This window comes from Parus major, chromosome 2, assembly GCF_001522545.3.
Source record: "Parus major isolate Abel chromosome 2, Parus_major1.1, whole genome shotgun sequence".
NCBI classification, from domain to species: domain Eukaryota; kingdom Metazoa; phylum Chordata; class Aves; order Passeriformes; family Paridae; genus Parus; species Parus major.
In genome coordinates, this window is record NC_031769.1 from 54,606,979 (window position 1) to 54,633,820 (window position 26,842).

Genomic DNA, 26,842 nt, shown 5'->3' on the forward strand with positions numbered 1-26,842 from the left:
TATTTCTAAACATTGTGGTAAAGTGACATACAGATTAGACTTGGAGGACATCCTTAGGGGAAAAAGTGTGTATGCATCTATTTGTATTCTCTATTGCTACACAGAAAATTTAATTTAATCTAATGAAAAGCTATTTCAGTCCTGAAGAAAAGCAGCTGGTTTGTATATCTTTACTTAAAAGACTTCTTTAATATTTTTATGAAGTGATAGTAAATTGCATGACATTTTCGGTGGTATTATGTCACATAAAATCTGTGTGTTTCTTAAGAAAAGGCAAGCATCAAGTATCACCAAAAGGAATTAAGCAGCTTAAAAAGATGTGTTTTTTTAAACAGCAATGTTAACTGAATTAGCTAGCAGATAGGCAAACACAATATAGTGCTTAAATTAGTTTGTACTGTTGAGCTTCTTTAGTTTGTTTATTGGTTTAAATTTTTTTGTGAAATGGGAGCACTAGCTTTAAGCCAAGCTTATGTTAAAGAGAATAGGGTTGATTATAGTTTCACTTCACTATAGTGATAGAAGCATGGCCAATTTTTTTTTCTAATTCTGTAGTTAGAATTTCCTGGGTTTTTTTCTGTTTTAGATGATAAAATCCTTAAATTATTATGTCTGTCTTCTTTATATTTTAAGATTGAAGATGCTTTAATATAGTAGTATTAATTATCTGAATTTTATTCTTAGAGTTATGCTTACATTTAATCTCCAAGTTGAAAGGGGGAAGCTCTTTATTCCCATAAACGTTTATTGGTTAGTTTTCTAGTATAATATTCATTATAAATATACAAAGTGTATAGTGTCATGGATAAATTTTTTAGCTTCCTGACATTTGCATAAATGTTTTTAGGAAAACAGAAAGCTCATATTTCGATTCTGACCTCAATTTGTGTTTGAAACTGTGTTCGTATCGGTTTAATACCATCAATGGAATCAGATTACTAGAACTCTTGTTCTGCTGAAGGCCTGGGAAAGGCTCTTGGAACTATTTGAAGGTGGCACTTCTCTGGATTAAAGTTTATTCAGTCAGGATGGAGATATATATTTTACTACTCCCACTTTGGCCCCTATCAGATAGTTAGAAACATTTTGAATGTAGATGTACAGCAGATTGAATTTGCCACAGACCTTGATGTTAATCCAGTGGTATATTGAGAAGGGCATGGGGATTATTTTGATTGTGCAGAAACTATTCCAGAAAGTTTGGTGCTTAACAAGGGAATAGTGTCAATAAATTAAACATTTTGGATGTAATTTTTCATACAGCTTTTGGTACTGGTGAATTAGCAATTGCGTTTGGGGCTTGCCCCTGTCAGAACAGCAGTGGATGTTTGTGTTGAGACTGGGCTGAAGTAATTTTGTATTTACTTAATGTATTACAGCGTTTCCCCATGTGTTTTTGAAGTGCTGTTTTCCTGTTCCGTTAGTTCCTAAACAAATGAGTAATAAGAATATTTCTTCTTTTTGTTGCCTATTGAGATAAGAGGTGCTGTATTCTGCAGCTACTACTTTTTGCCATGTTTTTATCTGTCTGGTTTTTCTTTCTTGTATGTGTGCATCAATTTTTTGCCTCACACGTGCATATATATGCAATTTGTGTAGCAAGTGTCAAAACCCAAGAGAAATAAGCCAGAATATAATTTGTAGACTTCCAGTATGCATACTTGGTGTATAAAATAGTGGTAGGATACAGGCTATGCTGCTATCACATAAACATCAAGCCCAAATTCAGTTATTAGGGATTTCTGTCCTTCTCTCTCCCCAAACTGTTTTGATTCATGATGGTATCTAATGAAAAGAAGATAAAAGTAAACAATTGTACTAATTATTAGCAAGTCTTGTAAACTATAGTTTTTATGTATTTCTTGCTGCTCTTGTCAAGCTTTTGGAGTTTTCTTATTTATTATGGAGGAAAAATACCAAAACTATTTATTATTTTGTTTGAGCGTGGCATTAGAAATACAGATAATGCTGATATACGGAGTACATAGTAGTTTGGGGGCTTTTTACTTAATGAAGCTACATGGATTTGGGGTTAGCAGTAGGGAAAACTTTACAGCATTCTGCATAAGTTCTAGGCTTGGGAAACACTTGGGCAATGTTAAGATGAAACTTTTGTTTTCAAAATCTAGAGATGCAATCTTTATTTTCTCTCTTTTCTTTCTCACCCCTCAGAGTGGAATTTACTATGATCAAAGAAACTATAGCAGGCTTGGATATAGTAAACCAGTTCCTTCCTACCATGTTTGGGTCTGTCTCCTGTTTCTATATTAATTTAATTATTTATAAAAAATACATATATGTGGTTTTTCTTACTTATGCCATATGATACTAACTTATCTCTCTATGAAACTTGCAATCATTTCAGTTTAAAGTGGTAACAGTTGTATTTTTTGCTTGTAAGGGTTGTGTTTTAAAAAATTAATGTATAACATGCAGGTTACTTTGTTCCTTGGTGCATGTGAGGTTTTAAATTTAAAATAAGTTCTGTTTCATTATTCTGTATGATATACAGAAAACAACCAGCAGCTGTGACAGTTGCTGTTTGAAATTCCTGACTTTTAATACCAAAAAAAAAATGTCTTAAATGTTTAGCACCATTGCGGTACTTTTTTCCATCTTAATATAAATGATAAAACACTGATATGTGACGAGATGAATAAAATCTTTCAGTACCTGCAGCTGTGGTCATGGCAAAGTTTAAATAACTAGCTAGAGGAAACTGACATGTTGTTTGAGAACTACTTAATTTTTTCACTCTTTTCTGCACTACTTGCAAAACTTGCAAAAATACTAGATTGGTTTAATAATGTTTCAATTTATTTCAGAGATAGCGGGTTTCCTGGAGACTCTTTCACTCTATTTAAAGTTTCTATCTACTATAGATAGATAAAAGTTTAGTATTTAAATCTTTAGGACTTTTGTGGAATATAGAACATAATAAAATATTTATAATAATAAATAAAAGTATTTATGCAGAAAAAGTATTTGACTTGTTCTGTTCTTCACGTTATAGTCATCTTCTCTATACAGTGATCCAGTGGCACCAACTAGAAGTTACAGGGTTAGTACAATGTAAAATAATATCATGTCTTTAGATGTTTGAATGGCCCAATGTAAATATAAAATTACACTTTTCTTCATAGGTGTCTTCTTTAAACACTGGTTTGATAAGACGTATCCATTTCTTTTGTAAGCACCGTTTGCATGGTTGCCTTAAATTTGTATTGTATGGCCATGAGGCTTGACAGTGTTATGTGTACATTTTTTGGATATTTTTAGAGTTGCATTTTTTGTGTATTATTTTCTGGAGGTATTTAGTTTAATTTTCTTAGCATTGTGAAATTGGCTCCTTAAAGGATTTTAGTAGTTGGTATTTTGCTGCTCTTTTTACAGACGAGCATAATGGTGAATGCAGCAATGATATTGAAGAACACAGGGGTTAGGACAAGTTAATTCAAGCATACTAAATAACTGCATGTGTAATACTAAAGAAAGTGTTTTTAAAAGTTGAGCATTTGGATGGAAATCAGGAGATCACTGAAGTTTGTGGTAAATACACCTTGAATACTTTTAAATAGGATGCCATATTTAAATTTAATAAAAATAAAAAAATGCAATAGCATGAAAACTTAATCTGAATCTTTACAAAATAAAGAGTAGCTGGTAGTGCCATAAGAATGGCCAATAGAGCTTTACAAAAATTTTTCTTTAAACAGTGACATGAACATCTGAAACTTTATGCCTTTTGCTGCTATAGTAGTTCAAATCCATCTTACACTGCCATTTAGAGACATGCTAAACCTATGTAAAAAATCATAAAATATTATGTAGTATTTTTGATTAGTGAGATTTTCTTTTGCAGTTTGATTACAAACAGATGATTTAGGTTTTTTGGCTTTGTGCATGTTCTCAAGAAAACGTTAGACGATTCAGTGAGAGAACAAGACTTTAAAGACTGTTATTACATATAACTGTGATATACATATAATTCTAATTTCTGTTAGAGGTTTCTTCATAGGGAAGGCAAAGCAGCATGAAATGGTAAATTTTTTTTATTTTAAAGTTATTTTTCTCAGAGCTACTTTTATTATCCATTACTTAAATAGATTTCAGCCTTGCACCTTTAAACATAGCTCTTTAAGGAGAGCATGCATGGGTGAGTGTAATACAAAACCAGCAAGTGTACAATATAGCTTCAGTTCCCAGGGTGTTAAAACTTCTTCAGGTTTCAGAGCAGTTAAAAACAAATAGCAATTTAAATGTTTAATTATGCAAATAGTTAGTTTTGTTTTTTTTAACTATTTGGCTGTTTTTCTAGGGAATCCTTAGTGATGCATGGAAATAGACATGCCTAGTAGTAAATAATAAATGCTGCTGAGAATCTTTAAATTCTTTTTTTTACACAAAAAGTATGCTACTAACTGGAAACACATAGATGGGATAAGAGAGTACATGACTGTGCATAAGAATTGCAGTGTATGAGTGTGGCATGATAATGGCTGAGACTGGATATATGTGGTACTTCATTCCTTCTTTCCCAGGCCTTGTTGTGTGGTCATGGATGACATAACTCAAATAATTCTTGCACTCTTAGTGTAATAGGCATTTGGTTGTTTCTTTCATTATCTTTGTTTTCTGCAGACAAAAATCTATGAAAGTTGTGAAAATGTTCTTCATAACTTTTCTTTAGCCATCTGAATACAGTTATTCTTCAAGAGCAAGCTCAGTTCGAAGTAGTCCTGTGGTGAGCATTCCTATGCACGATTTGCTGAATGCTTTGATATTAACACATCAGCAGATATGAGTATGTCCACTTGGGATTGTTTTACTGACCCACACACAGATTTGATTTTTCCATTCCACATAAGAAGTTTTGACTTGTCAGTGATGTGATTTTTAGCTAGATGTACATTTTTAGCAGTAAGACAGTAAACTGTAGAAGGAATTTGTTTTTATAAATGTCTTTTTAATGTTTGTAATAAACAACTAGTAACTGAAGTATACATCATTGGGGTTAGCACCCTATATCATACATGGGGCAAGCACATGAAACATACTATATAATATATGTGGAAAAGTCTTTCTTTCAGGGAAGAGGATTAATGGAAACTGTTGTATCATGGAGTAAAAAGTTTGCTCATTTTTATGGTAACCAGTATCCAAAATGAGATAAATTTGTTCTTGGTCTGTATTGCATTAGAAGTGTCAGTCTAAAGTTGTCTTTTGTGCTGCAAAGTGATTTTAAAGAGCTTTATTTTGCTTCTGCCACAGAACAATTGTCTAAGTTTCATTGATACAGCTGCTCATTTGTCACGCTACACAAAACAAACAAGTGGTCAGTGTTCTAGGATGAGCTAAATTGAAATGTTCTGTCCTTTTGTAAATTTCTCATATATTAACAGTGTTATAGGTACTAAACAAATAAAACCAGAAACAAATATTTTTAGCTACAAGAAATATCAGAGTGAATTTTTAGAGGATGTAGGAAATGGGTAATTTTGCTGTTGCTTTATGAAGTTTCAAAACCTAACATACCTAACAGATATTGACATACATATGTGTGGTCTCTTGCACTGTGGAAACTTGTCTCTTTAGTTTTTCTTAACACTGAGATTAATTTCTTAGAAGTATATACTTTCAGATATATAGGAATATATGTATATATCAGATCTCACTATGTATATGTTATACCAATAATGCCAAGGTACATTCATTCACACTAGTGAATGCTTAATAGAGTTCAAAGTATTTGTTTAATGACATAATCCTGAAAAGCAGTTGAAATAAAAATCTTATGAATAATTTAACATTCATTTCCTATTGTTTCTGTGACTTGTATTTTGGTTTTGCTCTGGATAATGCATTTGAAGTCAGTTTAGTACTCTCAGGAATTTAAAAGATCAAGGATGTAGGAAAGATGGAAAAGACAGAACTTGTGGGAAACTGTATGATGCTTCTCCATCTTAGAATGTATCAGTTTTGATGAACCTATTGGGAAAGATACTAAGAGTACAAAAAGTATAGAAGGAGAGACATCAAAGTTTATCAGGTATATGGACTTCTCAACAGCAAAGTGGATTTTGAATGAAAGAACAGTTTTGTAACAAATTGTGGCTCGAGTTGTTTGTTCTTTTGCTGTAATCATAAAAAATATGAAGAATTCTCTTCAGTACCTTTATATTTTGTGAAATGCAAGTGCATAGGAAAGTTTAGCCAAATTTCCAACTACCAAAATATACCTGCCTAGCTACATTTAATGAAGATTAAGATACTATTTTAAATATAGATGTAGCTGGAAAATAGCTGGAAAATTTGTTGTCAGAGAAATAGAACATAACATAGCAGTGACAACAAATACAAATTCTGTAGTCCTAAAACAGCATAATCTGAGCCAGGTGTTCATCAGTAAACTAGTTTTTGTATACCAGTTATATATATAACTTTTATCCATCTCACTTATCTTTTGATCAGAATGAGGCTAGACATACATCAAGTATAAAGAATTTTATTTTTTGAAATGGTGAGAATTGGATGAGGACAATATCTTTTCCAATGGTTCATATAAGAAGTTTTTTCTCCAGTAATCACTGTGATTGTATTTAGTTTTAATTCTCTGCCTTTTGAAGTAGAATGTTATCAGTAAGCTTATGATAGACCCATTCTTCCCATTAAATACTGTGTTTTACATGCCTAATGTTTTTCAGTTGAATATTTCTCGAATTTCCATGGCAGATGTAATTGCTGTATTGTGCTTAGATATATTTTGCCTTTTTTAACAAGAAATGTATAGCACTAGCATTTTTTCCCCACCTTTTTGGTGCCTGACACACATCTTTGGGGAGTAACTTTGCCTTCTAGTGTAAGACATCTTAAACTTAGGAATGAGAAAAAGTCCAGATTATAACTAGCACTGTTGGGTTTGGGTTGATTTGAAAAATGACAACAGTTGTAGAGAAAAATAATAATTTTTATTTATCATTTTATATAATCTGTCTTTTATTATCTGCAAACTTTTTTTTATTTTTTTATATTTTGTGTTTGAACCTAAATTAGTACTAAATCCTTTGGTATCTGGTTGTATGTTTTTTTTATATTACTCTAATTTGAGGAAAATGAATCAATAATAAATGTTCATTGTTTTTAGTGCAATAACAGAGATTTAAGGTAGGATCTTTGGATTTTTAATAAATTTTGTTCATTCAGTGGTGTCATCTTCAGTTCTCTTTCACCTTCTCCTTATCTTTTGAAGTCCTCCGATTTTTCTGATCAAAGTGAAACTACTGCTGACTATTTTAGTCGTTCCAACCGCAGGGGAAGCATTGTTTCTGATGCAGATGATGGCCAAGTTTTGAATAGTGTGAGTGTAATGCTGTTATTTACCCTGTGGTGAATGTAGCAAAACTATGGATTTTCTTTTCATATTCTGAAAGAGTAAATACTGTAAAAGCATTCTAAATTCCTGAATTGCAAATAGGTTTATTGTGGGGTTGGGGCTTGTTTTCATGTAAAAAATGTACTGTGTGACTTTTTAAAAAGCATGCTGCTTTATTTCAATGGAGATTTTGCTTTGAAGCTAGAAGCATGTGACAAGTGTAACACTTAACATTTTTGTGTGTGTGTGATAAGCGTAACAGTATCTTACAGACCCAAACATTTTACATTCTTTTCTTAAAGAAATTAACAATGCTAGGGGTGTTTTGAGTACTTTCGGAATACTATTACTTCTTTCAGTGTCAAAAATACTTAGAACTGTGCCCACATTACAGCATTTTAGTGTTCCTTCATCATGTATGAGATTTTATCAGAATCCATTACTGAAGCACTCCTTGTTGGCTATGCACTCCTATGGAATCCCATGTCAATCAACAGATGGTGTTACAGTAAAATTATTGTGGTGGTTTTCCTGTGCAACTCCCTTTAGGCAAAAAACTTTGTTTATACCAAAACTAACCACCTTCTCTTTCTTGCTGCTCTAAGTTCTAAAAATTCTTGTTACTTGCAGGCAAAATTACTGTGTTTAATAGCATGGAGAAAAAAAGGCAAATTTCTGTTCTTAGGTACATCTTTTGAAATTAGGGTTAGTGCATGCAGTAGGTAGAGAGACTGAGAGCACTGTGTTTATTTAGTTGAACAAAAGGAGTGCTGTGTGGTGATCAGCAGTGTGTAAGTGCTTGCTTAGGTGAGAGCCAGAGTCTTTGTACACTTGCCAAGCAGTGCAACAAGGGCCAGCAAGCTCATGCTGCAGTTTAGGACTTCAGATGAGACTTCAAGAAGCTCCACAAGGATGTTATTGTTGCAGTCTGTCAGGTTACAGCAGGCTGGAGAGCCTCTTTTTTCAGGAGCTGGTGAGACTTTGCTAGATCAAGCCACAGTGGTCCTGGACTATTGGCTGTGATTCTGCTTTGAATGTGAGACTGAGAGCTAGAGTACTCTCACAACCACTTTCTGTGACTTTGCATTTAGATGATATTTTAATACTGTTACACTGCTGTATAAGTTGTTATAATACTTATTATTTATCATCTTACATTCTCAAATCATGAGAGACTAATTATTTCTCCGGCTTAAACTTTAGCACTTTTTTTTTTCCCATAATAAAGCTGACTTCCCAAAATTAATGCTCTGCTAAAAGAAATGTGGAGACTGAGACTGGTAGTTTATGCTGCCTTCTCAGTTGCTTGTGTCATCATCATTATTTATTATTAGGTGCAAAATTTATATTTTGATTTCAGCTAGCCTAAATGTATCCTCCAGATCAACTGGATTCTTCACATGATTCTGTCATCATACTGGTGACAAATATTTGCTATCTGTAATTTCAGTACATTATTGGAGGTGGTGAATTTGTCATGAAGAAGGAGTGTTGGTTTTGTAGAAACTGTAGGAGAAAACAGAACAATAGGAGGAAAAGGAGAAATATAAAATAGTGTTTGTTTCTTCTGTGATTGCAGTAGACTTCCAAAACTCTTTTCCCTGGCATAGAGCAAAAACAGGTGTTCTTTGAGAAGCAAGATACGTGAGATACCGTACTAAACATGTGTCTAATCCCACCTATTTTGATTAATAGAAATGTAGAAAATGTGGACATCTACAATACAATTTTGCACTAGCAGTTTCCTAAGTAAGAAGGGAGTATGGTAGTTATTAGTCTTCAGTACATAAAGAAAACTTGAATTGAAATTATCTAGTAGATTGCTTTTACTTAGTACACTTTAGTTATAGGCTTTCACCTTAACCAGTTTTATTGTGATGTAATCACAGGTGACACTAAAGAGATTGAAAGTACAGATGTGTTTTATGTTGACAAGGGCATTCACACTGCTGTCACTGACTGCCTTAAGTGTACCTGCATGAAGCTTTACATCTGTTATGTCACCAAATATTGTAGTGATTACTCTGATGAAATTTAAAATAGTAAAACATGTTTTGTTGCTCAGTACTGGTAATGACATTTCAAAAGCTTTAAAGAAAAGTTTCTGGCTTGTATTTTACAAGCAGTTACTTATTTTGAAATTGAGGCAAGAACTACTTTTTTAGGCTGAATATTGTTTTTTCTGTCTTGATCTATGCAAAGATAGGGATTTTTTTTAATTGTTTCATTTCAAAATATTTCTGAGTCTCAACAAAAGATGTTAATTTGTTAGTCCCTTATTACAAAAAGTAATTGTGTTCCCTGTTCTCTTTCAGCTGGAAGAAAAGAGTGAAAAATCACATTCAGAAATATTTTCAAGGGTAAGAGTTTTTAATTTTAAAACTATTTAAAGTCAGTGTTCATTCACAAACTTGCACATGTTGAAATAGTTCAAAAAGTATAAATTCTGTGTACTTTTCCATAAGGGTTAGCTTGCAAAGATATTTTTAGATATACTTTTTTATTGCATTCTGCCTTTCATTTCTTGAGGAAAAAAATTATTCTTTAGTTTACTTTTGGCCAGAAATAATTTTCTATACAATTTACTTTTCATGTGAGAAATACCAGGAAAGGCTAAATTTTAGGAGGCTAAGGCTATAAAAATCCATATGGTAGATTCTCATTGTAGGCTTTCTTCTGAATACTGGATGGCAGAAATTATAATATTTAGTAATATTGTAAATGTCTACAGTATTTCAGCACTATTAGCTATCTTATGAATGTATTCTGGACAGATGACTCAAAATTCTGATGTTCTGATACACTAAGTCATCAACAAGAAACCAACATTCTACCAAGAAGAAAAACAAGTGCTGGGAAATAATCAGTTGAAAATACTGTCTGTAAGCTAATATGAATTAAAACAAGAGAGGAAACTGTTCTGTGACTTTGAATAAATTTATGAAGAGTATTATCAAGTATACCAGAAATAACCATAAGACTCCTGATACAATGTTTTTCCCTTTTTTAAGCCCTCATCTCGCAATTCAGTAAGTGCGACTCCTTTGAGTGGCAACTCGTCTAGAAGAGGAAGTGGAGATGCAAGTAGTTTGGTGGATCCTGATGCCTCCCTCAGTGAATTACGGGTGAATTGCATTTTCAGAGAATTTGGAGCTAGTTTAAATAGGAGGATTGTTTTTTAATTTAATAATAAGAAAGTGCTATGAGGATGTAATTTTCAATCTTGAGGTATTTTTTTACTTTCTGGGTAATTTATCTTGGTATTTTTGTGCTCATAATTATGGTTTGAGTTTAGCTTATTAAGGTAAGACTTTGTTTATGTCGAATTTCAAACAATTCTGTCCTATTTGAGTTGTCCTGGACTTAGTGTTATAAACAAAACCTGAATTTCTATCAAGTTGTTGCAGATTAATTGCAATTTCTGGGAATTATTGCAGGCTTTGTCATTTGATAGAAGTGCATGTAAACCTTTTAATGCTTTTTCAACTTTAATTTTTTTCCCTGTACTTCTTATGCAATGGTTCATTCCTATGTCCTGCAGGATATCTATGATCTTAAGGACCAGATACATGATGTAGAAGGGAGATACATGCAGGGACTTAAAGAATTAAAGGTATCAGGGCTCCTCCCAAGCATGCGTTCTGAATGGGTGTTTTTGTATAATGAAGTTATCACCAGTTTCACTAACATATAGTGGCTTCACTAACAAATTTTTAAATTTCTTTAAAGCATGTATCTAACTTTTAATGCATGAAGAGCATCAGCTTAAAATGTACATGAGATTGAATGTTTATTATTTGATTACTGTTACAAGAGTATTAAACTTTGATGTTTTTATATATATATGTATTTTTTGATGAGGTGCTCAGTTTATATTTTTTAGATTTTTTAGCAAATAAATGGATATACAAAATAATTACTAGGTATCAAATTGGGAGCAAAGAAATGGGAGATAATTATGGCAAAAAACTTAAGAATTAGTCTTCCAAGTTTCAACAAATACTTCATATTTGAAATAAAGCAAAATCAAATAATAATTTTGAAAGATGATGTGCTGCAATTAATTTGGGCAGGTATATTGCTTGCAGGAGAAAACTAATTTTCTATGAATTCTTTGCCATTAAAAAAAATAAATTCACTTATGTTGGTTTATATTCCCATTATTTTCTCTAAATCACAGGTTGGTTTTTTCAGCATTAGGCTAATTGAGTACTAAGGGAACTTTCCTGTCTGGCAATCCTGCATCCACTGTGGTAGTCACATTCCCACCACTCAGACTTTGACTGCTGGGAGCAAAACTCCCCAGTGAGTCACCAAGTGAGTCAATGGGTGCTGGGCTACACTGGCTACACACAACACTCTCACAAAGTCAGACCAGTTTTCCTTTCAGGCTCGGCCACAGGTTTCCCATAACAGAGTCTCAGATGTCTGATTTCTCAAGGTACTTTAATCATAGCAAAGTCACACAAAACTAGCTCAAGATCAAGCTGGGTGCTGCCAAGGAGGGACCCTGAACCAAGCGGTCCGTCGGCTTTTGTATCTGTGGTCCCTGCACACTGAGGGTCTGGGATCTTCCTGCTGAGCCAGTGGCGCTCGTATCTCTGAGTGGCCAGTTACCTGGCTGGTGGCACAGGTCCCCATGTCCTTGTTGTGCAAAGGGTCAGTGCCAGGTCACTGCTCTTGCTGGAAACTCCAGCCATTTCACCCTACTGAGGGTACAGTCTGCTGTTTGCACTGCAGCACCACACTGAACTAGCTACCTCTGCTAGGTGTAGTCTTCCACAGGAGATTTGTCTGTATTTTGTCTTGTTTAAACTAGTATGTGTGCCTTTCTTTTATACATTTTCACACAATTAACAGTGCAGTAAACTTAAAATAATCATACTTTCTGCTGTTTTGTATTGAAGGGAAACAGAATTCAACAAATTATGGGGCTTACAAATCTTTTCCAAGCTATTTGTTCTGTTTTTTGTTGTCTAACTGTGAATGGTTTCATATAAAAGTAAAGAGAACTTTTCATATTTTATACCTATATAGAGACTGAATTAAGTGAATGCTTCTTGTATTAGAGCATTTTTCCATGATGTATTTATCAGCTTCCTTGAATTTCTTCAATTTAACAATACATTAGATGATACAGTAAGGGGAAAATAATGTAATACAAACTGTTTAGTGTAGCAAAAATTATTTCTCTTTGAAGGATAACTTTACCTCTAAAGGTAACTTTAAACCTGATAGTAACATGTTCAGATGAAGTATGTTTTGGTTTAGCTATATTTCCATATTAAAAGCACTTCAAAGAGTAGTAGATTACAAGATTATTAGACATAGACATAGGAGACACAAATTGAGTGTAATGTGAGACTGCTTCATATTTTCAGAATGGATCTCTCATATTTGTGTCAAGCATCCCAGGATTACTGTTCTGACACATGGCTAATGGATTATTATTTGTTGTAATCCATTGCAGTTACCAAAGAGCACAGTGTGCAATAGTAAGATCTTCATCTATGCTCAGCTTTCAGAATTGAACTCTATTTTATGTTGCTGCTAACACTGGATAATATGTTCCTAAGTTAATTCACAATCCATAGAGATTCTTTGGGAACCTTTTTTTTAATTAGGAAAGTACTGCTTTTTTTCTCAACTTGTACATGATCAGTTTTGTCTTGCGTATGTTATAGAAGAGTTACCAAGGTATCTTCATTTACACTATACATTTACACATTTACATTTATATTCATTTACACATAACACTATGTTTCAGTGTTGGAGTTTTTGTTTGTTTGGTTGGCTTTTTTCCAGTGGTGGACTAATGGGGATTTGTAATCCCAATATCTTCTGAGCTTTGTGGTTGCCCTTATGCTGCTAAAAGTGTGGGTTTTACCTGGCTACAAATATACTGAATGTCAGCAGGATAAACTCCGATATGGCTAGTTCTGGTTTAGTAAGGTCTTCAGATCTTTTCCTTTCTCAGTTTGATTAAGTTTTGTTGCTTCTTTATATATTTCTTTGCATCAACTGGAAAGGAATTCTGTTTCTTTCCTCAGAATTTTTCTTTTATGCTGCTAACAGTGCACTGTCTTGATGATGTCTGTTGGCTTGAATCATCTTGTTCTAGCTGAGCAAGCTAATTTTTGTAGCACTTTGAGTTTACTGATAAAGTTGTGGGTGGTATTTCTTCATAGCTTTAGGTTATCTGCAGACCCTTATGTATTTTCATTCCATCCCATTCCCACTACTTCATCCTTAAAAATCCTACAGTCTCCTTCAAGTGTTTCAGAAATTATTTCAAATCAAACTGGAAGACTTCATGAAACTGCTTAGAATTCTTGAACCATGGGGAATATGTGTAATACTTGAAAAGAAGACAGTTGCAAAGAAGTCTTTGCAATGTTTCAGTTCTTTTAACCCAACAGAGACTTAGACATAACTTAGCTTCTCTCTCAGAAGCAGTTTTCACTCTTTAGTATCCAAATCAATCTATTCCGCTTTTGTAACTGCAGATTCACTCTCCCTTGCCATTGTTTTTTTAATTAATGATGTTCTAATACAATGTTTCAAGCCCCAACCTAGTCTTGTCTTTTAAGGCTGGAGTCCTGCAATATGTGGTGTACAGTAAGAGGCTGAAACAAGGGGCTTTGATAAGTCTTGGAGTAGTGGTTGGCAATATTGCTGCTGTTTTCAGCCTGTCTGATAGGAGGCTGTGGAGAGTAGAGGGCAGACTTCTTTGCAAGTGAAATAGGCAACAGACAAAATTTAAGTTGTAAGAGCAGAAATTCCAATTAGAACTCAAGAAAAAAGTTTTCACAAGGAAAGCAAACACTGATGCAGGTCCAGCAAGTTTGACCATTTGCAGTCTAGGTTTCTGGAGATACTTAAAATGGAGATGAGCTGTGAGCAGCCTGATCTTAGCTGACCCTCTTTAGTTAGGAGATTAGACCAGATGGCATTCAGAGACCTCTGCCAAACTAAATTACTACATAGAATTACTATAGGATTCATTAGAATCCTAGTATTTTTCTTTTTTTTTTTTTTTTCTAAACTAGATTATTCTTTGAAAGTCTTAAGGTTTGCTGTCTCTAGCATTTTGTTTCACTAATCTTTACAATATTTTTCATATTTATAGCATAAAAAAGAAATACTTTCTCTGGTTTTAATCTTCAGAATTACTTGCCTGCACTTACATTCATACTTTTTTTTTTCTTATCCTGAGTCATCTTTGCTGTTTGCTATTACTTCCTAGATGATAATGGTACTTGTCTTATACTTTCAAACTTACACTGTTCTGTGTCTTTTGATCTGTAATTATTTTTTCTGGGGTTCCAAAAAACTGTGTTTCTCCAGCATAAAATTCCAGAATTCAGTGAATGGAATAGAAATGTATAAATACATGTGATTATGGTAAAATTATAAAAGGTAAAATACATACTCTAAGGGCACCTTTGCCAGACTGGAGATTTACAACATGGAATAGTGTCTGAGGATAGGGATTTGTTTTTCACTTTCTTATCAGCCTGACCATGGCTCTGAATATTGAACTGTGACTTGGAACTTCTAAATAGAAGACATGACTATAATTCTAAAACAAAAATGACTGCATAATTTTACTGTGTAACAGATAGCGGTCTTCAGTATTTTCTTGGAAAACTTAGATTGTTGCCACCTTCTCTCAATATCTTAGTTTTAGTGTTCAGTTTTCTGTAAGCCCAAGCTTCATGCTCTTCCTGTGCTACTGCTTCTACTGTCATAATACAGGTAATTAAAAGTGGAGATAATGCTACTTTATGCCTTCAAGGAACAGATTGTGTGAAGTACAGTGAGATTTGTAGTAGGGCATAGATCTACTTCGTCCAGGGATTGGCTTAATAGTTCAGTTCTAAAATTAGGACTCTGAAAATCAATTTTTATTGTTCTTAAATCATAAGAATGTTAAGGTGTTGGAATAGACCTTAAAAGATCATGTAGTCCCAACACCTATATAATGTATGTTGAAGTAATGGCATGCCTTTAGTGCCTGGATTCCGTAAGTGCCTGGAGTGATAGTTGTTTTAAGTATTTAAATGGTTGACATTTGTTATAGCTCTGACAAAAAAACCCAAATATTACTAAAAGCAGGATAGAACGGTAAATGGGGGAGGTTTGTGTAAGATGCTGTATAGCAAGGCACATACACCTTTAGGTAGAGAACCAAGTTTGTCAATCATTACATGCTTTTTTAAAAAAAATTAGTAAATAAACCAAAGGTATTTCATGTGAGAAATAATGTGGCTATCTTAAAATTTTGAATCTAAGGTCATAGGGAACTACTTAAATAATGAGAATTATGTTAAATCTACTCTTGGAATTATTTTTGTGATCTCTTTTACTGATTTAACTGTTCCTGCTCTCAGTTAGATTTGTTGCCTCATTCTGAACTGTTTTCTCATGCATGCCTTGAGAATAGTGATATTGCTGCTGGATATGTGGTATTCACTAGAATGAGACACTGATATTACTGCTCTCTCTCTGTGAGTTGCTGTGAATGTGGCAGAGTAGAAAATGCAAGTGGAATCCTGTATTTTTCATGCTTCTGTAATGATAACTTTCCATGGTTGTGTATGACCCAAGTTGAGTAATGGAACTAAACTGTTACTTGATATCTCTAAAGAATATATTTCAGAAACAAAAATGGTTGCATAATTTTCATGTCTAACATCTCATACTTTAGCATTATGGTGGTATTTTAACATTATAACAATGCATCAAAAAGTTAGACTAATGTAAACTTTTCTGCTATCTGTAGGATTCACTAGCTGAAGTTGAGGAGAAGTACAAGAAAGCTATGGTTTCCAATGCTCAACTAGATAATGAAAAAAACAACTTGATTTACCAAGTGGATACTTTAAAGGATGTTATTGAGGAGAAAGAAGAACAGATAGCAGAGTTCTATAGGGAGAATGAAGAGAAGTCAAAGGTAATTTTTTTTTTTTTTTTCTAATCATAATGTACAGAAATCTGGACTACTTGGTAAGAACAGTTGAAGACTTTGAGTAGCTTTACTTGTTAGTATTGGGCTTAAGTCTTTATGGCATTTTTTCTCTCTACACTTCATTAAATAAAATATTCTGTGTAGTAAGTATCTGGACAACTTATTTAGACTGATTCAATGGGGTTTTTTAACTGCTTTGTAGGTATAATTTATCAAATCTTTGCAGTAATTTCTTAGATAACTCAAAATAAATGTAAATAATTGATTTATTTAATACAGGAATTGGAAAGACAGAAACACACCTGCAGTATTCTGCAGCATAAGTTGGATGAACTTAAAGAGGGCCTTCGACAAAGAGATGAATTGATAGAGGTATGGTCATATTGAGTGTATGATAGAACCTCTGCAAATAAATATGGTGTAAGATTTACATGGGAATCATACAAAAAACAGGATTAAATGCTATCTTACATTTTTAAGAAATCATTTATCTTGTTTTAGTGGGTAGAATTTAAGCTGCTGAGCCTCCTAAATTTCTGAAGCTAAAAATGTCTCTGCAAGGTTTTCAAATGTATTACGTCTTGCAAAACCTTTAATTCTTTTGAGAATTTGTGGTTCTCTCATGAATATTCCTTGTGTCTTTCATTTGTTGTGAGGACAGAACTAATATTTGTGTGGCCAAATAATTTTCCATTACTAAAAGTTCTGATGCATGGATAATACCAAATGTTAGTCTTTGTGTTTCCCAAAACGTTCCATTTCAGTTATTTCAGATTTTTGTGATTATCAACAATTTTGCTAATCAAATCAATCTAAAAGTTTGCCATACTGAATATTTGTTTGCTTACCAATCAAACATAACACACAACAACCCTGGTCAGCATGTGACTGGGTCATGACCATGTTATTGGGTGTGCAATTTTGTGTATTCTTTCCCCCTCTCACCTCATTCTTTTTCCCCTTTTCCCTTTTGTTTCTGGAAGCAAACCCAGCAACCCTGAAATCCCAGAGCTGTCTTCATTTTAAAATGGTCACAAAGAAATTGATATATATTTTTATATATATATATATATATGTATGTCTGTATGTATATTGTCAGCAGTATGTGGGTGTCCATTTCCCAATGATTTTAGTTGGAAGTTGTAGTTCAATTATGTAATTTTCCCACTGTCTCTTCATTGCAGTAAAAACTGATTATTTTTAATTGTGTAGGCCAAAGTCTCCACTGTCATTTTCAAAAACTGTGTAATAGTTCACTGATCCTTTATTTCTTCACTATATTCTTGTGCTCTCTAGGTGGTAATACTGTAACTTCAAATGGTTTCTGAAAAGTCCTAGTTCTGTTTTGGAAGTATTATCCTTCATGAACTGGAGTTGATATGAGATATTAGCAGTAGAAAAGGATTAAGATTATCCTAAATACCAGCATTTTGAGTTAGATAAATGCTGACAAAAAATTCTAAATGCTAAAAAATTCTGTTGTGGCTCTGTTGCTTGCTCTAAGTTATCTTTGACTTCCCTGAGAATTAAAGAACAACTTTGCATGTTCTTGTTCAGGTTTTTGCTGGGGTTTAAGTATATGAACCAGGAATATACAGTAGATTTGTCTGGAATGTTTGCTTTGGTAGAATGTAGCATGTGTCTAATAGTCACAAATACATCCAGTCCCTTTGGAGATTTGAGCCATATTTACCACTTATTTGTGTCTTTTTCCCATCTATTAACACTAACAGAAAACCTAGTTGAAGCCGTGTAGTTTTTTGCAGAAAGACATTGTCTTCCATTCCCAGATGTAAAATCAAATTCTCTCCTTAAGAGGGAAAAAAATTGTCTCTAACCCTTAAAATTCTTAGTCATCTTCATAGCTAAGCATTTAATTATGTTTGCAGGACAAGCAGCAAAGTGCGTGATAGTCAGCTAAAAAAGTAGGACTACACTTGATATGTATTTGTATCTTAGCAGAAAGCAGTCAGCAGTTGTTTTTTGCTTCCTGGATGTTTGATTCAAACTTCCTTCTTTATGCTTCCAAGAAGATTAATTTATAAAACATTAATAAATCCAATTGTTAACATTAATGTTCACTTCCAAAGGGGACTTGAAAGTATCTGGAAGGTACAGCAGGATAATTGTTTCTATCCACAGACTGCAGTGGGAACAGTCACTAAAGAAAATTAACTCTAGCTGCAATAAGTTTTCCCAACAGCGTTGATTGAATAGAATTAAATACCATTCTCTTGCATGAATTAATGAGAAATATTTTATATTAAACTGCACACTGTTTCTGTAACTCCATGCTCACAAACTCTTTGGTTGACTTTTATTACTTAGTTTCCTTTATCTATTTTAATGTTTGGGATTTTTTTTTCCATTTCCTTACTTCTCTTTCCTCTTTTATTCTTCCCTCATCCTATTTACCACAGGCGAATCAACGTATGCAGGAGAATATAGACTCCATAACCAAAGAAGTGTTTGATCTCCAGGAGACAATTAATTGGAAAGATAAAAAAATAGGGGTATGAATCAAATATGGGAGGAAAGGTATTTTTTTAATTTAGAAGTAGATGGATGCCCTCTACACCCCAAGGAATGTGTGTACTCCAAAGAAATTAAATGTTTTGCAGTCTTTCTCTTCCTCAGAAAATGAGCCACACTTTATCTTTTCTTGCATAATAATTAGTACTAATTAAATCTGTAACATGAACTGTTACACATAGAATTTTACGATTTTTTGCAAAATTTTTGATGGCATGCCTAGTGGTAAAAATGATCTTGAATTGACTTCTGCAACCAACTTGCACATTCCTGTGTTGCACTTCTGATCCTTGCAGGATTGGTTAGCTTGGATGCAACACTGAACCAAGCTGGTTTTGTGATATGACACATGAAATACTTTGGGTATTGAGAGTTGTAATTGAAACAGTGGTTGAAGGTGACTTTTTGAGGAGCATCCGTAAAGTTCCTGTGAAGGAAGAAAGGTGGTACAGGAAGAACTGTGCTGATACTTTGCAGCTAATGTAGGTCAGGCAGGGTTTTTTTCAGCTTTGCTTCTGGGCAGTGCAGAAGTCGTAGAGCTGAGTCAGCATGACCATGGCTCTGAACTTGTGGCTGCTCTGGGACACAAGCAGATTGCCTGGTGGCAATAGGAAGTTAATTGGAAAGCCTTTAAAAAGGAATTATCTGCCTCTTAACGACTCAGGGGTCATTTCTCTCTACCTGATTTTACACCATATTTCATTATATGGAGATTTATTTAAAAATTGTTTTATTTGCTGGAGTTCAAGTCACCTTGAAAAATTCCCTTTTAATTGATGGTGCCCAGTTCAAAAGCTATGCCATCTTATATGTTTTTTTTCCATGCTTCAGTCTTTCTCTTCTACCATAAAAAATTTCAGCACTCTGTTGAAGTTTTCTGAAGATTCTTCTGAAAACTTTTTATCATTAATTTACCCTATTCTTTCCATACTTACTTCTCTCACTTGTATATTGGACTGTCTCAATTTGTGCAATATTTCTGTGCACTTTCAAATACATTGCCAGAATAAGTACAAGCATATCCCATATGCAAATATAGCTACCAGCCAGAATGACAAGAAAGATAGATATATTTTCCTTTGGCCAGAATTGCCCTGTCAGTTGGTATTCTTGTAAACACCATAACTGGTCAATTTTTCTTGTTTGTTTTTTTTTTTTTTTTTTTAATTCTCAGAATTGAGCTCTCTTCAATAAGAAAATGTAAAAAATGCTGCTCTTTTCCTTCTCACATCTATAAATATTTACATAGTTTTCTTAGCTCACAGTTTTTGAGCCTTTCTACGTCCTACTGAGCAGCTTTGCTAATTTTTACTCTATTCCAGCTTTAGAAATCTCTGTGAAGCTTCACAACATAGTTTATAAATAAAATTGTAATCTAATTTTACAATGTGTGCAAGACCTTTCACCTGTTGCAGAAAAAGAAAGGGATACAAACAGAAGAAAAATAGCACAAGTTTGTTTTACACCTGCCTTCTTATGTTGACCTGTTTCTGCAGTGCTTGAAATTTGTGGTTATATTTGATCTCAAATTAGATCATTTTGAGGACACTGAGTTACAGCTTTGGGCTATATTCCTGAAATATACAGTTATTCTACTGTTTAGTGGCTCCAGATTTTCAGTTAGTAATGGCAACTCTGAATTTGGTACAAATATCATGAAGGCCTTTGGAATATTTAGAAAGTAAGACCCCAAACATCTCTGCATTCTGGCATATGATCAGATTTTGCTCATATCAGTATGGTAAAACCTGTCTGCAGAACTTTGTTGTCCTGATTTCTGTTTCCTGCCCCAATAGAAGAATTGCAGAGATAGATTTTTGTGCGAAATCCATGTCATAGTAAATTAAACCCTGTGCCTACAAACACTAGGATTTTTACTGCTTTTGAATAATGATTACTTAGATTGACGTAGGTAGAAATACATAGCTGTATCAGTTTCACTTTCTTCATCAAAATTTTCCAAAACTTGTGTTAGTAGGGGGTGAGGATAGAAAATATGTTTGGGGAAGGTCAGCATCATCACAGGACACTGTCAAGTACACACAATCTGTATCTGTGATTCTGGGCTGGTGTATCCATTCTCTCAAGTGGTGAGCTTACTTCCCCTTCTATCTCTGCCATTTTTCTTCAAAATTAAAGAGAGGTGTGTGTCTTTTAAGTAGAGCAAAATCATTACAAATTATGTAATGATTAAGGTTCTTCATGCTGTTTATTATGAAGTTAGAGATCTAGTGTGTGCTAGGAAATAAAGGGACATGTTACAAATTTTTAAATTAAGGTGCCAACTAATGTTTTCACATAGGTTGAATTGCCTTTATTTTAAATGTTACATTTACATACTAATAAATCAAGTGCAACAGCACTTGTCAAAATTTTCTGTTAAAACTGAGTAATGCTTTAAAATATTGCTCTAGTATACAGATTCTAGATGACTATTAAAATTCAGCATACTGCTGCTACGTGCAGCAAATACAGTACAAATGTGTACACCTTCATTTCTTTCTTGGTATCAGTCCATTCCTACACAGTCATGCATAGCACAAGGTTTAGTTGGATCATTTTCTTGGCAAAAAATGTGTGTATACTTTTGCACTTGTTGCATGGTGAGGATTATTAATACATGCATTATTGAATGCTGCCCAGTCAAGAAAGTGTCCAACTATCTGCCAGATAACCTCTTCAGCATAGTTAGGCAAATCTGTCTACACCTATATTGCACTTCTAGCTGCCATACTTTTTTGGTGCTAAAACAGTGCTACTAGTGCTTGCTGCTTTTTTTTTTTTTTTTCCTCTAAAACTGATTGCTTTGGGTTTAGTAGATGGTGGTGTAACCCTTAAGCAACTAGTAAATAAACTAGTATTTGTGAGTGGATACATTCAAGGTCTGCTATGATGTATGATTTCTCCTTCTGTACCTTCTAAAAGGCAGAGAAATTAGTTCAATAGATGTAATGTTTTAGGATCTTCGCCATTTGAGTTTCAGCAAATTTTATTTCTTGCTGCAGAGTGCCTGTATGAAGAAGAATCACTTACTCTTTTGGTACTCAATTTAGTTTATCAAAATTCATCAAAAAAATAGAATTCACTGAATAAAAATCTCTCAAATAATCTAAGACTTGTGTGAAAAAAAAAGTCATGACAAACGCAGCATGAAGTTAGATATGCAACTTATAGAAGGCAGTTTTCAGAAATGTGTGTTGCAACATATTTAAAAAGCGCTTTTAATTTCTTTACTTGTATTGAGCTCTTTGTATTTACTTGTAGAAAATCTTTCTGCTGTCTGTCATATGCTTTTTCTCTGTGCCATTCTTTTTCTTGCTATCTGCCTGAGCCCAGGCCCTAGAAAGACAGAAAGATTACTTTGACTGCATTAAGAATGAGCGAGATGAGCTCAGAGAGGAGTTGGCTGACCTGAAGGAAACAATGAAGAGAGGACAGGTATGTTGGTAGTAGTTACTTTACAGTAACAGAATCCAGGAATGGGGCATGAAATCGAGGTCAGTAAAAAAGAGGAAGAATGGTTACTATTCTTGTGCAGTCTGAAAACCTGACCTTAGGGTAGGATAAATGATCTGTATCATTGTAACTGTTTCAGTGAACTTGAAAAGCTCTTAAAAAACCTATCTGTTGATTTATATTTTACCACTTGTGTTATATGACTAAGTTTTGTTTGTTTGTTTGTTTTGCATTTTTAGAAACATGGATTAGTTATAATTCCAGATGGCACACCAAATGGTGATGTAAACCATGAATCAGTGGTTGGTACAATAACAGTCGTATCACAGGAAGCTGCTCAGGTCTTGGAATCTGCAGGAGAAGGACCACTAGGTAAAAATATCCTAGCATACTTTATAGAGTTTTTGAGGGCTTTGTTTCCTCTCATTCACAGTGGGTGTGACTTATAGTTGCAGATGGAAGCACCTATGATGCATCTGGAATATATGCTTACACAGCTTCCAGGACTGATTTTAATTTTTTTGTTTGTTCTGAGTGAAAAAGACAGATGTATCTTTTGAGTAAGAAAAAATATGTGCTTAGGTGTTTGAAACTGATTAGTTCTCTTGGTCCTGTTCCTGTTTTAATAGTGACAGAAAACATCTTGCTTAAAAGTGTTTCTTAGTATGTTTTCCATTGTGTTTGAATGAAAATAATTCTTTAGAAGTATACATAATCAATGAAAGTACATCAAGTGCAGTCTTCCATCACATTCATTAGAAAAAGAAGTTTCAAAAACATTCAAAAAATGACAGGAATAGCAGAGACACTAATTGGGGGTTTTGGGGTTAAGTTGCTTTAATTTGATTTTATCCTTAGGTTGAGCAAGTTATTGTATGCAAGGTCAGTCCACTGTAAAACTCTGTTAACATGTAAAAAAAATCTCTAAATTGATTTATACTTGTACATAATAATTACATGGTTTTTTATTGACAGAAATGAGACTTGATACATATTTCTGCTGTGGCTCCCTCACAGGGCAATACAAATGTCATTATGCTTCATTTCTGTCAAAGTTACAACTTCTAAGGGAGCTGCTCTAATCTTAGCACAGTGTTGCTTGATAAACTGTATTGTAGCCATTACTGATCTTCTGACTATAAGTAGAGATGTTGCTGAATTCCTGTGAGTCCTTTTCCAGGTCATTTGGGAACACTTTTTGCGAACACTTTTTGTCATTTGGAAACACTTTTTACGAACTTTCTAAACACATGGGGAAGCTTAGTGGCTTCCATGAAGAGACATCATCTTTCATAAAAGACAACTTTCAAATAATAACAGAAGAAACTGCTGTTGGAAATGGCTGTTCTAGATGTTGGGAAAAAACTGTTGTAGTATTAAAAAAAAATAAATCGTCAGTTGTTAATTTGCTTTAAAGATTTACTGAACTCTGAGGTCTTTGTTTTAGAGTTGTTATACTAATAAACAGTGTGAATGAAGTATTTTCCCCTTTTTTCTGCTGCTAACTGAAGATTGTTGTGTTATTAGTGAAATGCCAAAGTTTTGTGGTCCCAGAGCTGTTAGCTTGGATGAGCATTTCAGTTGGAATCAAACAAAAAGTTATGAAAAACATATTCTTAATTACAGATTTCTCTGATTTTTAATTGGGTTCTTTGATTTTAGATATCAGGCTACGAAAACTGGCTGGAGAAAAGGAGGAATTGCTATCCCAGGTAAACTAAGTTATTAACAAATAACTTATAAACAGTTATTAACAAATAACTTATAAACAAATATTTGTTTATTACTTATATATAAAAGGTGCTTAATCAAATACTTAAGCACTAAAGCAAAATTAAACACTCAAATTCTTACCTCACTGACTACCAGGAATTAGCAGTTACTCTTGCTAGTATCCTTATCCATGGGACTTGGATCTTGGTTGGTAAAGAAACCTCATTTCCTGACTTTAAAAATAAAAGAAAGAGCTTTAGGGATATGTACTAATGATAAAGTCAGTAAGATTACACTCTCATAAGTTCAAGTGGCATTTTCTTCAAAATTGCTGAGTGATATTATTTCACTGATCATTTTGGTAACTCAGAGAGAAAATTAATATTATTAAACTAATTGTGTTTAAATACAGCTCTGTTTTGAGAAGAAAGGACTCAAGCAAACATATAGCCGTTGAGCAATTGTTAAGAATACTACAGTTTTTGCCCTTTAATTGAAGGCATTGCAAATTTAAACCATTTTGTCAACATTTGGGTTTGCTGTGAATGAACCTTAATTATAGTATAGATACTTGTTTGGAATATCAATAAATTATAGTATTAAATATGTATGCACATATTTAGCATCATATAATTTAAAATTCACTGATCACATATTTGATTTGTGTCATGAATGGGGATTTTGCAAGTTAACTCATATACTGCTAATCTGTCAAACAATATTTTTGTAAGTGTCTAAAAAGTAGCTCCTACTTCTTTCATAATGTCCATACACAGGGCACATAGCTAAGAAATCTATGTTCCCTGACTACCGGAAAAACTGAGAGACAGCTACTGTAGCATGAAATGGAACTGTTTAAGACTAATGTGCACTACAGACTTGCCTAGGACCATTGTTTCCAGGTGGAGTATGAGAGATGACTGCTAAAAAAGTCATGGATTATTGTCTGTAAGCTCACTAGGATAGTGTTCAATAGCTTCATGTGTGTTTAGGGTGGAAAAGATACACAGTAGAAGAAATCCATAAATAGAGCTTAATGCTATCTCCTCTTCTGAAAAGTGAGCTGTGTTAGTTACTGGGTGCTCCTCACATGCAGATATCCCTGCAGCACTGACCAAACTGGTGGGCTTGGGTTGTGCATTGCCATGCAGAGGATGCTCACCCAGTGTTGGGGTGGGGTCCTACAGCCACAGACCTCAGAGACTGACTCTCCTGCATGGCTCTGCTATTCTTGTTTATGGAACCTTCGCAGCCAGTGGCATCTCTCAGGACTACTCTGCCTTTTTACCATTGAACATTTAGATAAGCAACTACTGAACTTCTGGGAGTCTCCTTTTCATAAAGAAACACTTCCTTTTTCAGGTTAGAAAATTGAAGATGCAGTTGGAAGAAGAACGACAGAAATACTCTAAAAGTGATGGCATGAATCCAGATATAATAGGCTTGGAGAATGGCTCTGACTTGCAGCTAATTGAAATGCAAAGTAGGTATATTGTTACTGTTCAAAGTTATTCTCTTTCCAAAGTGTACTTGCAGCTCCTTTTGTTGTGCACTGGTAGTATTGTGAGTGACTATATTGTTGAGCAGATAGGTATATGTCCTTGCATGGAATTCTCACTGCAGAATAGCTTCAAAATCCATCTCTTTCAGTTTTGAAGAGCAACATTCTGGGAAGTTATTTTTCAGTTGGTAACCTTGCCTAGAGTGGGTGCCACTACTTGGATACAATTATTAGACAATAGAATTTCAGCTAAGATTTAAAAAAAATATGTATTCTGTGGGATGATTTTGTTCAATCTTTGATATAGAAACCTAACCTAGAAGACTTGTCCTGAAGCAAAACATGCAAATTTATTCAACATAATATTTAGTGTTGCTTCATAGAAGCACTGAGATGCTTTTTAATTCAAGCAAGCTATTCAGCTGAAAACTTATTTGTTTGACAGACTGTCATTTAACATGCTTGTGTTCGTGAACATAAACAAAGTACTGGCAATGCGAGGGCTCAAATATAACACCAAAATAATTTGCCAAGCTCCTTAGAGTTTGTCAGTCAAGTTCAAGCCTTGTGCTCCTTATTCAAATACTATTACAGATGTCTAAGCTGAATGCTGCTGGTATTACGTTTATTGTGGTCTGACATTTTGCAGTGTGTGTTATTATTATGTTGATTCTGTTCTTAAGGAATTAGTTTGCTGATCTAACCATGTGTTTTAAAAGGTGTGTATCTCATTGGTGCACTTGAGATTTAATACACACTTTTATAGAGACAGTAGCTGTGTTCTCTAACTAAAGGAAAATTATTTATTTTCCATACTCTTGTAGACTGCTAAAAGAACATTTACCTCTTTGTGATCCTGGATATGGGCTTCTCAATAAAATGGCCTTTTTAATGAATTTTAATTAAAAGGGAGACTGCTATTTTAGAGAGTTGCTTTGACTAACATATTCATGTCAATTTTTGTTTAGGAGATGCCAACAGACAAATTAGTGAATACAAATTTAAACTTTCAAAAGCTGAACAAGATATAACTACTTTGGAACAAAATGTAAGTGGTTTTTTTTTCATGATTGTTATAACACTGCACACTTTTACAATATTTTTTTCAATAAAAACTATGAAAGCATATTTCACCATTTGATTTACTGTTTGATATTTAGTTTGCATAGAATGATAGCATATTTTTCATATTTCCTGCAATTAAATACTTGTGCACAGCCTAACCATAAGAGAAAATCTACTGAGATGCTGAGCTATAAAACCATGTTATTGACTTACAAAATGTGATTGATTTCAT

The 26,842-nt window shown here is 33.8% G+C and overlaps 1 protein-coding gene across 23 annotated transcripts in view; it reads left to right on the forward strand.

The window, feature by feature from the left end:
* Positions 1–26,842, forward strand: part of LRRFIP2 (LRR binding FLII interacting protein 2) — a 55,422-nt gene that overhangs the window by 26,086 nt on the left and 2,494 nt on the right. For 5 of the 23 annotated variants that reach the window (XM_015618652.3, XM_015618650.3, XM_015618653.2 and 2 more), the window contains 15 exons: positions 2,173–2,247; positions 3,014–3,061; positions 4,691–4,744; positions 7,250–7,357; positions 9,688–9,732; positions 10,384–10,497; positions 10,914–10,985; positions 16,158–16,328; positions 16,623–16,715; positions 18,764–18,856; positions 22,212–22,313; positions 22,571–22,703; positions 23,994–24,043; positions 25,407–25,527; positions 26,514–26,593. In XM_015618652.3, coding sequence (XP_015474138.1) covers positions 2,173–2,247; positions 3,014–3,061; positions 4,691–4,744; positions 7,250–7,357; positions 9,688–9,732; positions 10,384–10,497; positions 10,914–10,985; positions 16,158–16,328; positions 16,623–16,715; positions 18,764–18,856; positions 22,212–22,313; positions 22,571–22,703; positions 23,994–24,043; positions 25,407–25,527; positions 26,514–26,593 — 1,359 coding nt within the window. Of the gene's footprint in view, positions 1–268; positions 285–2,172; positions 2,248–3,013; positions 3,062–4,690; positions 4,745–7,249; positions 7,358–9,687; positions 9,733–10,383; positions 10,498–10,913; positions 10,986–16,157; positions 16,329–16,622; positions 16,716–18,763; positions 18,857–22,211; positions 22,314–22,570; positions 22,704–23,993; positions 24,044–25,406; positions 25,528–26,513; positions 26,594–26,842 lie in introns of all 23 variants that reach the window. The other 18 variants (XM_033512008.1, XM_033512009.1, XM_015618663.3 and 15 more) reach the window with 16 other exon arrangements.